We start from the raw sequence: 13,842 nt of genomic DNA, 5'->3' as shown, positions 1-13,842 counted from the left end.
AGATAGATAGATAGATAGATAGATAGATAGATAGATAGATAGATAGATAGATAGATAGATAGATAGATAGATAGATAGATAGATAGATAGATAATAAATAGATAGATAGATAGATAGATAGATAGATAGATAGATAGATAGATAGATAGATAGATAGATAGATAGATAGATAGATAGATAATAAATAGATAGGTAGATAGATAGATATATAGATATATAGATAGATAGATAGATAGATAGATAGATAGATAGATAGATAGATAGATAGATAGATAGATAGATAGATAGATAGATAGATAGATAATAAATAGATAGATAGATAGATAGATAGATAGATAGATAGATAGATAGATAGATAGATAGATAATAAATAGATAGATAGATAGATAGATAGATAGATAGATAGATAGATAGATAGATAGATAGATAGATAGATAGATAGATAGATAATAAATAGATAGGTAGATAGATAGATATATAGATATATAGATAGATAGATGATAGATAGATAGATAGATAGATAGATAGATAGATAGATAGATAGATAGATAGATAGATAGATAGATAGATAGATAGATAGATAATAAATAGATAGATAGATAGATGGATGGATGGATGGATGGATGGATGGATGGATGGATGGATGGATGGATGGATGGATGGATGGATAGATAGATAGATAGATAGATAGATAGATAGATAGATAGATAGATAGATAGATAGATGATAGATAGATAGATAGATAGATAGATAGATAGATAGACAGACAGACAGACAGACAGACAGACAGACAGACAGACAGACAGACAGACAGATAGATAGAGAAAGAAAAGAAAAAAACATATTAATTAAATAAAAAATGTTTTTAAAGCTTTTGGAAATTGAAGTCCATTAATATCGGTGCTGTATTGATAAAGTTCCTGTAAAATAAATAAATAAATAAAAAAGTGTAAAATTTGGTTTGCTGTTAGTCCATTTTTGTGTGTGTGTGTGTGTAGGCTATGTGAAATTCCTACCTAAATATAAAACAAGTTGTAGGCTACAAAAAAAATAAAATCATTTTCCATTTTGTTATTTTCAAAGTAAAACAAAATGTCCTTTTCATGTAGGCTAGTTGTAGTGAATGTCCAGTTTTGTTTTCAATACAATTTTGTAGGCTACATTTAACCAAAACATTTGACAATATAAACAATGAAAAATGTATGTGTTATAGATTCATCAAACAAACCACAGAAATCACAGGAATATTCAATATCAAGTTTAAATCTTTCTAATGTTTTTTTCGCTGGATAAGCAGCCATAGATAGATATGAGAAGATCACCCGGCGTAGCCACACGGCGGCCATCTTGGTACGGGCAACTCTCTCCCTCAGAGCATGAAGCCTATGCTGCATGTTCTGCTATAATGACCACAACTTGCTCAGTTTTTGTCCAATTTTCCAAACGGTTTGATTTTTTATGAACGTTTATGCAGTTATGATACAGCATATTTAAAATCACGGATAGGCCTACTTTTAATCATGAAGGCTACTTTTTTCTCTCTTTTTTTTGTAAAAGTAATTAACATTATGCAAATAGTTAAAGTAGCCTAATACCTACATACAGATTTATTTTTTCAGAGTTATGAATAGTTTTTTTGTGTGTGCAGAGGACAGGACCACTCACCTGAACTAATGCAAATGCAAGTGTCTGTGCGAGTTGCCCGTCCCAATATGGCCGACTGTGAGCTACGCCTGCGTGTAGTCCGATGATCCACCCCCTTGGAGCAGCAACACACACACACACACACACACACACACGCGCGCGCACACACACACACACACACACACACACACACACACACACAGATAGACAAAAAATAAAGGGGGCAGGAGGAGAACATCACACAGACAGAGCTCTCACTCCGCTCTCACTTCCTCCAGCTCTGACTTCACACCGTGTTTTTCTGTAAAAACATGATATTAATGAGTTTTTTTTCTACATATTTCCAGTCTAACTTAAATTTAAAATAACTTATATTATTTCATTGTTTGTAATAATCAGTAGCCTAATTATATTTCTACCTCATTGTCTGTTTGCACTAGCCTACAACCTGTGGCCACTCCATCTTATTTAACTTTTTTGTATCATTCTTATTATTCGTAACTTATAGTTCACTTCTATGCGAATTTCAGAGAGCTATGCGAATTATGAAAATAAAGTCACTTGGCCAATAAATCCGATTCTGATTATGTAGGCCTATAGTAGGCTATAAATAGTTATTCCACAGGTGTGAAAAATGTCTTTTCTTTTTTCTAACTTTTTATTTTTTTTATCTTTAAGCCTTTAATCTTTACAATAAAAAATAATTACCAAATGACTGTTGAGTGATTATTTATTATGGTGCACACAGCTGCTGTTTGTTGATGTTTTTGCTCAGTACGGTGGTTTTGAGAAAAGGTTCATTGATGTTTCATGTGAACAGAGCGACATCTTGTGGTGAAGATTTAAAACAGCCAAACATAATGTCTATAATCTGATAAAGGTAGGCTATTTAAGCCGATTTAGGCACTTTTTGTAGGCTATTTTACATTCTTAGCTTAGATTTAGCTATTTAAAACACACCACAATATGCAAAATTAGATTAATAACATTTGTAAACATGAAACATCTGCAAGTGTTTCTGGCCGGTTTCAAACCAGAGACTTGTCCGTGTCGGGACCAGTAAACCAGGCTCTGTGGCTCTCTTGTAACCCGGCTAGATCACCATGGTAACTTATGCTTAGCTCATAACCTGGTAGCTCATAACTTGGTCCTGCTGCTAGTCTCTAGTCTCTGAGTCTGACCTTTGACCTCTGAGTCCTCCGCTGTCACAGGAGAACAGGAGCAGATGCTCTGGGAGGTTTTAACTCATGTCTCCTGAACCATCAGACCTGGACCTGGACGTCCAAAAAGTCGCTCCAGGCGTACCTTTTTTAGAGACAATTTTGTACCCATTGGTGCCGGTACATTAATGTAGGCTACCTTTAGGGGGTAAATAGCCTACGTGTAGGCTACCTATATATGTACCTTTTGCCATTCTGGAACATTTATGTGCCTTTTTTACCCCCAAAAGGTACACATAGGTACTCTAGAGTACAATAATTGGCCCTATAGGCTACAGTAGGACAGAACTGTACCTTTAAGTAGCCTACAGAAATGTCCCCCTTCTGCACCCCTATTTTTCTCTGTGCAGGACCAGAATGAAAACCAGAACTGGAACTAGAACCAGGATAAGGACCCGAACTGGGACAAGGACCGAATCATCAGACCCAGAACCAGGACTGTGAACATAATTGGAACTGGAACCAGAATCAGAACCGGTAGCAGGACCGGAATCAAAACTGGTGCCAGAACCAGATCCAGAACCAGAACCAGAACCAGATTCAGAAACAGAACCAGGACTGAAACCAGAACCAGTACCAGGACTAAAATTGACTAGAACCAGAACCAGAAACTGGGACCAGTCCTGGTTCCCACCTCCTGTTGTGAACATGTCTGGAACAAAGTTCATTTTCTCCTGATTAGTCTGAAACTTGTCTATTTTCGTGTCAAAACATTCAGAAGATGTTTCTTATGAGAAATGAGTCCAATATGCGCGCACATAGCATGAAGCTGCAGAGTCGGACTTAACAAAGTTGATAGCTTCGTAGTACCGTGTTAACTCGCCTGGCCATGTTGAGGCTCCTTCGCCTCTGGAACAGTAGAGCTTAATTCTCTTAACTTTTACCATTCATTCTCTATGGTAGTTCTTATCACTACGGATGTAATATATTTATGGCCACAAGCGGGGTTTTGGTGGCGCTGTTTCCACATTTTGGTAAGAGTAAGAGGCTCATTACAGATACAGGGTGAAGAGGGAGAGAGCAGCGCCAGCATCGAAGATCGTCCAACATATTTTACCACAACAACAACAAAATGTAAGAAAAAAAAAACGTAAGTCGTGCACAAAGTAGTTTTACAATTACAAAACTTTAGTACATATGTGAACATCATTGTACAAGTGCAACATCTTGTTGGCCCTTATTTCATCTCATATACTCAAGTGTAATGGAAAAATGACCTAAACCGAGTAGAGCTGCAACTGTGTAGTAAGAAGTGGCCACCAGACTGTGTAAAAACAGGGTCAAATCAGTGACACAGTTGAAAAAATGAAAAGTTGTTTCCGCCCGGTTTCGAACCGGGGACCTTCCGCGCGGGGACCGGGAATAGTAGAGCTTAACTTCCTTAACTTTTACCATTCATTCTCTATGGTAGTTCTTATCACTACGGATGTAATATATTTTTGGCCACAAGCGGATTTTGGGGGGCGCTGTTTCCACAGTTGGTAAGAGAGACTACAGGTACAGTGAGTGAGAGTGAAGAGGGAGAGAGAGAGAGAGAGAGAGAGGAGAGCCGGCCGGCATCTACGTCCGACATATTTTTACTACAACAACGACGACAACAACAACAACAACAACAACAACAATAACAATAACAACAACAACAACAAAACGTAACAAACGTAAGTCGGGCCTGTTAAAGTAACGTTACATTAACGTAACGTTAATTCAACCTAAACTTTTTAGTTACGTATCCTTGACAGGTTGTTCTGTGTTCGTTTTAGCCGAACGTTACATTAATGTTACATTAACGTTAGGTGAGTATTATTTAAAAATATAAACTCACCTTTTTAAAAACTGCAGACTAAAATATGTGATTAATGTCCTGTACTAGGATGTACTTTTAGTGTGTTGTAGTGTTACCTATCGTTACCTGTGCTTTTACCTTTTTATTTGTTCAAAGTATCATCCATCCATCATATATTATTTTTATGCCTTGTACGGAAGCGTTGTTAGTTTATCTCTTGCTGACACTACCACTATAAACATCTTGTCGTAACGTTAGTTTAATTATTTATCCATTTGATAATCCAATTTTAATAGGCCTACATACCGGTACCTACAGTAGGCTACATACCGTAAACATACACTAGGCCTATCATATTCATATAAGATGTGAGTTTGTAAAGTTGAATTATGGCGAAAGGAATTTTTTATTACTGTTGTTATGCTATCTATCTGTAAAATGAGGGTTCGTTGTGGTGGTGTAGGCTTGATGATAAGGAAAAACGGAGACGGACTTTCGTGTTTACACTCCACTTTGCTGACCGGCCTCATCACCATGACAACCACAAACAATCATCACTACCGCACACACACTGAACCAATCACAGGCAAGGGGAAACAGCTGATGATTAAAGACACATACGAATACAGGCTACAAAATAACAACTATATTACGACACATACAACTATAAATTAATATATTAACTTTACATATCTATCTATCTATCTATCTATCTATATTCCTGCCTTTCTGTCTGTGTAATATAAAGATATTTATCTAATATGGTGTTTTGCTGTGTACAGGAAAGAATGAAGAAGACCAACTTCTTCCCTGGAAGGACCATGGTCTCTTTCAGGAAGGGTCCATCGGGCCATCTACGGCAGGACCCCTCTGATGAAGCCATGAGGATCAAAACGAATCCTGCGCTTCAGGACAAGTCTCCCCCTCAGAAACATGACCTGGTGAAGACTGATGCTCTCACCATGGTCCTTCAGCGTGGAGGGGATGTGTCTGACCAGCAGGAGGTGATGGGGGAGTATGTACTTCAGTTTGGTAAGTACAAGGGGAAATCATTTCGCTGGCTCCTGGAGAATGATGTTGGTTACACCATCTACCTCATCAATAAGGTAGACAAGGAGGAGAGAGATGGAAGCTTCAACCCACAGGGACACAGCAAGGACAGCCTTCTCTCATTTCTGGACTATGCCAGGAGCTTCAAGGAAATTGAAGACCTGAGGACATACCTACTCTCCAGGCAGCCTGCAGCACCAGTGGCCTCAGAGGGTGACAATGCTGTTGGCTTTGGAGTCAGGACCAAGGACACTTGGAGGCAGATCTGGGAGAGTAGGGCTGACGGATATGCTGCCTTCATATTAGGACTCAAGTGCATCAAAAACAGCAAGATGTATAACCTGCAGCAGTACCTGCTCAAGCAACAAAGGGCTGAGCCGTGTCCACCACCTGCAGAAGCCTCCACTACATCAGCTGCTTCCACACCTGCTGCTAGATCTTTAAGTGAGCTCACACAAATATGCAAACACGTGTTGTATGTGAACATATAATGTACTTAATACATTATTAATGTTACTGTTTAATTTCATAGCGATGGAGGAGGATGAGGAGCTGGAGAGAGAGATGTTGAATCTGTCGCCATCTAAATTTGTCACCGAACTACGTAAGTGGAGCTAATTTATAACTATAAACAGAGAAAATTGTTAAAAAAAAAAAAAGTTTCTTTACACCCTGTTCTGTACATGATAAAAGTCTAATGTTACATGTGCTTTCAGGGCCACCTGCAGCAGTCTCCAGAGCCACAGCTGTGTCTTCAGCAACAGGTTTCTCCATCATCAGTGTGGAAGGAGGATTCTGGTGAAAACAGAATCCTCCTGACATTACGATTCTCAGTCAACTAGTTTGTTATTTTGGCCGTGTTCTGGCCTGTTCTGATGTTCGTGTTCTTTTGTTCTCCCACTAACCTAAGGAAATAACATGTCAGCGATGTTGGTAAGTGTTTTCCTTTTTTGCATGCTTGTAAGATGTTCAAGGATTTGGCATGTGAAATACCATGGTGACCTAGAAAAACTAGGTTAGATATTGGTTAACATGCCACATCTTTGATTGACAGCTGGTGTTTTTACTTTATATAGATAATGTGTCTGTGCTTTACCTATTTCAAAGAGGTTAAGGACCTGTTTTTCTATTTCAAATATGTAGTGGCTCTCATAAAAATTAAAAACAGGGTATTTTCATCCTGTACTACTTAACCACAGAGACAACAGGTAAAGACAGATGCATTAAGTATATCAAATTCGAATGTGTGGGGAAAATGACACTGATTTTTTTTTCAACAGCACATCATAGCGCAAATCCAACAGCTACTGTTTCCAGACCTGCTGAGCCTGAAGACCCCACTGTGATCATTTCTTCTGTGAAAGGTATTTATTAATTTACTTACATCTCACTTTTATCCATCTTTTATACTTTTCCAAATGTATTATGCTTCATTTTAAAACTCTATTTATCCCGTAGCCACAGTGAAGGCCCCGTTGCCTGTCCCCCCTCAGCTGCTTGCCATCGCCACACAGCTTGGGATACAGGAGCAAGTGCCCGATGTGGAGAGACAAAGTATGAGACAAAGTATTTTCACATTAGTAGCCCTGTTATGCTACCAGCATACTGTACATAAACATCAGTTACATTCTGATTTATCCAGATTGCATTATCACCAGAACTCATGTGCTAAGTAATGTTATGTAATGGTAATATTTGCTTTCTGATTTGTTTGTTTTTTACTCTTTGGTTTTCAAAGCACACGGAAAGCCTGTCTCCCACCATTCTTCTGTGGAGCCAGGGATAACAGCAGCCCCATCTCTTCCTGAAGGTAGATATTTAATTTTGTGAAAAAAAAAGTGTTGTGAGAAAAAATATGTAAGTAATGTTCATTACTGTGATGTCTTTTTTTCACTTGCCTCTCTGGTTTATATCTCACCACCCTAGATGCATCATCGCAGAATGTTGCCTTTGTGGAAGAGAAAGAAGACACAGTCCTTGTTGAAGGTATTTCTTTCTTCAGCATTTCTTTTTTATTGTTTGTCATTCATGTGGAGCTGTCTTTTTTCAATGTGTATTTAGTGTTTTTTGTAGCATATTGTGTTTGTGTTTTACAGCTCTGCCGTGTCCAGCCCCACCGGTCGAACAACCTGCAGCCTCAGATCCCTCACATACTCCACACCAGCCCGCAGCCTCTGTCCCTGGGTATGATCAGGATGTTGCACAGTGGAACTGCTCACAACAGCAGAAATTATGGATGAAGTCTGAGTTGGAAGCGCTGGGGCTATGGCCAGGCTCCCGTCCAGTACGCCACCTCATGAACATGCTGTCCCTGTGGCGTCATCCACCTCAGCCCGAGCTCATAGATAGCATCTCTGAGCTCCCCTCAGCAAAATACTTTCAGCTCCATCCATTTTTCATTTGGAAGCCAGAGCACTCAATTATGGAGAGAATGAGGAACAATTACGTCCTGCCATGTCTTCATGGATGTCCCAACCCTCAGGTAGTTTCTTCCGGTGTTGGAAGGCCAAGAGTCATCATTGGCACCAGCGGTCAGTACTACATTTTAGCCTCTCGGCTCACCTGCAAGACTTGTAGGAAGTACTGGCATGCTGACAAGCCCCAATGGCTGGAGAAGCTACCGAGGAGATTTACTAACATCGTGCCAGCTCTCCTCACATTTAGGAAGGCCATCTGTAAAACTGTGATGGATGAGATGAGGCGTAGTGGCAGATCACCTGAGGACATGGCAAAGCAGCTGACAGAGGTCCTCCAACTTAAATATGAGAGAGCTCACCTGGCCTACCTGCTCAGTGTTCAGAACATCACGGACGCTGAGGCAGGATTATACGGCCAGAAAACCATCACCGGGCTCCTCAGACAGACAGACACCCCTGCTCCTTTCGGTGGATACTCCGATGCTGATGGCTGGTGTGGAGTATCCATCTCTTCACACTACCTGGTCGACTGCCTGATCCAGGAATATCAGCGGCAGGAGCAGCTGCTGACTCTGCTGCTACAGGGGACTTTTGGTCAGGTCCTGAGGTCTGATCACACCCGCAAAGTGGCCAGGAAGGTTGTTCTCTCCTCTGGCACCATGTCATCTTATGCCATTATGAACGAGAACTGGATGATCCTGTCCTGGGTGATGCTGCAGTCGGAGTGTGATCGCTCTCTTCATCCCATGTATGAGGGTCTGGCTCGACGGTACTCTGCTGCTGGAGTGGAGAAGGCAGGCTACCACTGGGTGGACAGGTATACATCACAAGTTTTAATTCAAAACTCTGATTATTGTGTATTTAACCTGTTGTGCTCTCTTTATTGACTGACATTATATAGTTTGTTTTATAGTTAGACTAAATGTTTTCTGGTCACAGGCTTTTTTAATCCGTTTTGCACAGTTTACTGTGTAATCTGCTAATTTTATACAAATTATTAATAAATAAATAAATTACAAATTCATACAACAAGTCTCATTTTGTACAACATGTGTTGTGAATAAGATCTTCTCCAGATGTAACAACATTTTTTTCGTGTTGTAGGGACTGCTGTGCTGCCTTCAAGGTCCTGGACCCTGGGGCTCAGGAGCACCTCCTCTGGGACTGCTGGAAGACCACAGAGGCCATGGTGGCAGAGGCGACCTCTGGGTCTCTACTAAACAGCAGTGCGTCAAGGACCAGGTTTAACAGAGACATGGCTGTCAAGTTAGACCTGTTCCACTGCATGCGGCGGTTTACGAGAGAGTGTGTGTCAGAACATCATCCTCTCTACAGCTCCTTCTGCCAGTTCCTCTCTGCTGCTTTCGTTGTTGTGGACCAGAGTGACCTCCAGAAGCTCAAAGCGGCATACAGCTTCTGTGGAATCTCTCCGGCAAATCCAACGAAGCAGCACATAAGAGAGCACTGTCGCACCAAAATACCGAAGCCCAGAGAACTGCTGCAGAGAGTTGAAGATGTTCTGCATCACTTCCACCTGGCAAAGGACCAGGATGATGTGCTCCTCTTCAAGCCCTCCATGCTGAAACTGTGGAGGATTCAGCGAGTCCACATCCTGAGAGGCTGCCTGAGTGACCCTGAGGTGGGAGAGGGAATCCTCTACAGGTACGGCGGCACCTTGCAGCTCAACTACATCAAGGGCGAGGGGGCTGCCGTACCAATCTGGATCCCTGTGAGAGGCACCTCCCAGCAAGAGGGCTTCCACTATCACCAGGCCCAGTGGGTAACAGGCAACCGAGTGTCTGCAGAACTTTTCCAGGCCCAGGCCATGACTGGAGTGGTGCGCTGGAACTTCCAGAGGCTGGTGGACCTGAAACAGCCTGATGTGGAGCTGCCAGCTGTGTTTGACCCTCTGCTGATTGCAGAACTCAACCAGTCCTCTTTGAAGGTGACAGGGAGGGTCAAATATCCAGCTCTGCAGGTCTCAAACAGGGACACAGGGGAGAGATTTGGGCTGGGGTATGTGGAGCCAGGCTGTCGCCCTGTTGTTTTAAACTGGGACAAGCATAAAACACAGGGTAGCACCTCAGCTTCAGTTCCCATGGAGACACAGCAGCGGCCCTCTGCCCAGGAGGAAGCACATCGATGCCCGGCTGCTGTGGGGAGCACGGACTCTCAGGTAATCCAGACTGCCTCCTCACTGCCATTAGCTGGCTGAAACAGACTGACTCACTAAATACTTTATTTGATTCTGTATTTCAGAACACCAGTGGCACTGCCCGAGATGAACCACTTCCACCAGTGTTGTTCTCCCAGCAGTTCTCCCAGCCTCCAGCTGTGTCTCAGTCCCAGCCTCCTCCCCAGCCACCAGCGTCTGCCACAGTCAAAGCCGAGTCTCAGGCCTCCATGACTACAGGTCACTCAAATTAAAGCCCACCTACCATCCCTCATACAAAACTTCACATCTTAAAACAGACTTGGTCACTTTCGTTGGAATTAATATCATGATAATATTTTAAACAATGTAGCTTGTGCACGCAAAATGTAAAATAACTTTAACAAATCTTATTAATCTTAGTGTTATTTGATACAACTCTTTACACTTGCCAAATCTACAATTTGTAACTGATGTTGAAAGTTTTTTAATAAATAATCACATTGCTTTTCCTCTTACATTCAGAATTTAACACAATAATAATCACATGCTTTATTTTTCACGCCTGCCAGATGTAGCACCACTGCCCATTTCCTCCTCTCCCCGGGCCACCCGCACTGGACCCATTAAGACAGGGGGTCTTATTCAAGTGCTGGACCACAGCCGGTGGACTGATCCAATGAGAGCTGCCATCGATGGGCTTCTGATCGTGCACCATGGATCAAAAGACATACTGAAGCGGGTGGATGCAGACTATGCTGGAATGGTACAGAGGGAGTGCACCGACCCCAACAGCCTCCTTCATCCTACCACATGGCAGCATATCTCCAGATATGTCAAGCATCTGGCTAAATTGAAGAATACCAGCTCTGCTCTGAACACCAGCCCAGAGAAGGTATTGGAGACACAGCAGCTGTGGCAAAGTTTGACGACAGGCAGCCATACGGTCAGTGTGCCTGTCACAACCCTTCCTCCTGCGACTGTGAACCCTCCAGCTGTGGCTCCCCCTCAGGAGGAGGCACTGAGCCGGGCCACAGTGGAGAAGATTGTGACAGAGATCCTGGAAAAACAACAGCAGCAACCACAGCAGCAACAACCACAGCAGCAGCAACAGCAGCCAAAGAAGAAGACCAGAAACTGCTTAGCCTGTGGTCAGCCAAAGTCGAGGTATCTGGGTGATGGCTCTTCAATCCATTTGTTTTATCAAACAAAAACTGTGAAGTACTTTTACTGCTCCACCAAGGTTTTTAAGACCTATGCGAGTGAAGGCCTCACAAACCCCCGAATGCCGTTTAATGATTTTGCCGCCTCTCCTTTTTTTAAGCGGGAGATAGATGCTGCTAGACAGAGGGGGGCAGAGTGGAAGAAGGTGGCAGATGAGAGGGCAAAGCGGAAGTCGGAGGTGCAGCTGCCAACAGGCCGCCTGTGCAGGTTCTGTCACCTTCCACTGAAACAGGGCCCGAACAGCCCACACACACACACCAGCTTCCCCGGGGTGCCAGGGAAGTATATCTACTGTCCTTCCCGGGTCTTGTCCCTGTATCAGGCTCAGGGCATGGTCAAGGAGATGACCTGGATGGAGTTCCAGCAGTCTGCCTTCTATGCGACTGAAAGGGACAGATGGGTTGCAGAGAGGGGGAAGTGACCACCTTCAACCCCACCAACACACACACACACATGCACCCACAAACACACATAAATATTAGATAATATTGAGCACTGCACTAATATTGTATATTGCACACACTAGTTACTATATTTACTGTACTACTTACTATATTTACATGTACATTTATAAATTGTTAATTTGACACAAGGCAGTCTACTACAACAGGCTTCAGATCAGCAGTTTCACCAATGATAGCGTAGCCATGAGCCCAGTGGTTTTCAAAGTGGGGGCCGGGTGGCTGGGGTGGGGGTCCTCAGCAAATTGGAGTGAAGATGAGAAGAAATGTAAATAACAAAATAAACTCAAATTATTGTTTGTTGTATTATAGTTTGGGTGTGTACATTTTTTATTTTGTTTTGTTTGTTTTGTTTGTTTTGTTCTGGCTGTGTTTTCAATAACAATTAAATATCTAAAAGAAAAATACTGTGGTGGTCTTTACTTGTAATGGAGGTAGAAAATGAAATAACAAATATACTAGCTGTTTGTCAGACTGAAGTCAGAGCAGTCTTATATACATTTAGCAGAACATAATTTTAATGTGTGTGAGTTTGAAACATTGGACAATATCTGAAAATTATTAATTTTAACAATTTTTATTTAATTTCTGTTGCTCATAATCATATATTTATCATAAAGTGATTATGGTAAATGAAAGTTAATCGATACTGGAGCAAATATTTACATATTTACTATTTATGGTGGATGGTAGCTGTATAAAACACCATCAGAAAGAACCTGTGTTCGTATGAGAAGACAGCAAGAGGTTACTTCAGGTCATGAAGTCCTCTACAGCTATACGCGACTGGCCTCCGCGTGTGAGGCGAACGTGATAACCACTACACTACGGAAACCAATGGTACTGTAAGGAGGGCGGTACCCTTTTACAGTCAATGGGTGGTACGTTATATGAGCCAGTGTTTTTTTTTCTTTATTGACAAGCAAGATATGAATTTATGGTCGGTTAGAGGGGCGTGAAGATGACAAACATTTTTAACATATTGCAAGAGAGGGTGTGAGATAAGAAAAAAGTCTATTCTGAGGGTCTTAGAGCCATTGCACCAAGTGAAATCCTGTATGTTGTCATTAAAGAAACGCCAAGCATCAACTACAGATAATTGATTGAGTACGTTTTTAGGCAAAAAATAGATATGAAACAAGGTAATAATCAGGTGAGACGGTAATAATAATAATAATAATAATAATAATAATAATAAAACAATAACAATTAGAAGAGGAGAGAAAAAAGAAAAAGGGTACATACATTGGTCACGCATAGAATACAGAGTACACAAAGACTATAATCATTGATTTAACACAAATCCATAAAGTCATTAGAAATAACATTAAGAGAAAATAATATACCTAGATCATTTAAAAAAAAAAAAAAAAGAAGATCAATGGACGATGTGTTTCGCCTGTGAGGGGCGTTGCCATGATGTCACCAGCTGTTTTTTTTTTCGCGCCATGTGTTTTCTCCCACGTCCGCAGATGGGACATATGAAGCGCCGGCTGAGAAACATTTAACATACGACTCTATCGTCTGATCACTGCAGCATCAATATGTCTGGAAGAGGCAAAGGAGGCAAGGGACTCGGTAAAGGAGGCGCCAAGCGGCACCGTAAAGTCCTCCGCGACAACATCCAGGGCATCACCAAGCCCGCCATCCGCCGCCTGGCTCGCCGCGGCGGAGTCAAGCGCATCTCCGGCCTCATCTACGAGGAGACCCGCGGGGTGCTCAAGGTCTTCCTGGAGAACGTCATCCGGGACGCCGTCACCTACACCGAGCACGCCAAGAGGAAGACGGTCACCGCCATGGACGTGGTCTACGCCCTCAAGAGGCAGGGCCGCACTCTGTACGGCTTCGGCGGCTAAACACAACCTCACTGCCCGGGGACTCAACAACAACA

General features: G+C 42.1%; 3 protein-coding genes across 3 annotated transcripts; all 3 read left to right on the top strand.

Annotated features, from left to right (window-relative positions):
* Positions 1 to 5,435: 5,435 nt before the first annotated feature.
* Positions 5,436 to 6,499, top strand: LOC146974170 (uncharacterized). The gene is made up of 3 exons (XM_085798933.1): positions 5,436 to 6,141; positions 6,230 to 6,301; positions 6,414 to 6,499. Exons 1-3 carry the CDS (start codon positions 5,436 to 5,438, stop codon positions 6,497 to 6,499), a joined length of 864 nt encoding a protein of 287 aa, XP_085655059.1.
* A 1,419-nt stretch (positions 6,500 to 7,918) lies between these two features.
* Positions 7,919 to 12,051, top strand: LOC146974169 (uncharacterized). The gene is made up of 4 exons (XM_085798932.1): positions 7,919 to 8,931; positions 9,219 to 10,320; positions 10,374 to 10,527; positions 10,839 to 12,051. Exons 1-4 carry the CDS (start codon positions 7,934 to 7,936, stop codon positions 11,909 to 11,911), a joined length of 3,327 nt encoding a protein of 1,108 aa, XP_085655058.1. The 5' UTR covers positions 7,919 to 7,933; the 3' UTR covers positions 11,912 to 12,051.
* Positions 12,052 to 13,460: 1,409 nt separating this feature from the next.
* Positions 13,461 to 13,842, top strand: LOC146974168 (histone H4). Its single transcript, XM_085796792.1, has one exon. It carries the CDS (start codon positions 13,496 to 13,498, stop codon positions 13,805 to 13,807), a length of 312 nt encoding a protein of 103 aa, XP_085652918.1. The 5' UTR covers positions 13,461 to 13,495; the 3' UTR covers positions 13,808 to 13,842.

This window comes from Trachurus japonicus, chromosome 14 (assembly GCF_045865225.1).
Source record: "Trachurus japonicus isolate A0001 chromosome 14, Traja_1.0".
Lineage (NCBI taxonomy): Eukaryota > Metazoa > Chordata > Actinopteri > Carangiformes > Carangidae > Trachurus > Trachurus japonicus.
The sequence above is the reverse complement of the archived record's forward strand: the minus strand, read 5'-3'. Positions and strand labels throughout refer to the sequence as shown.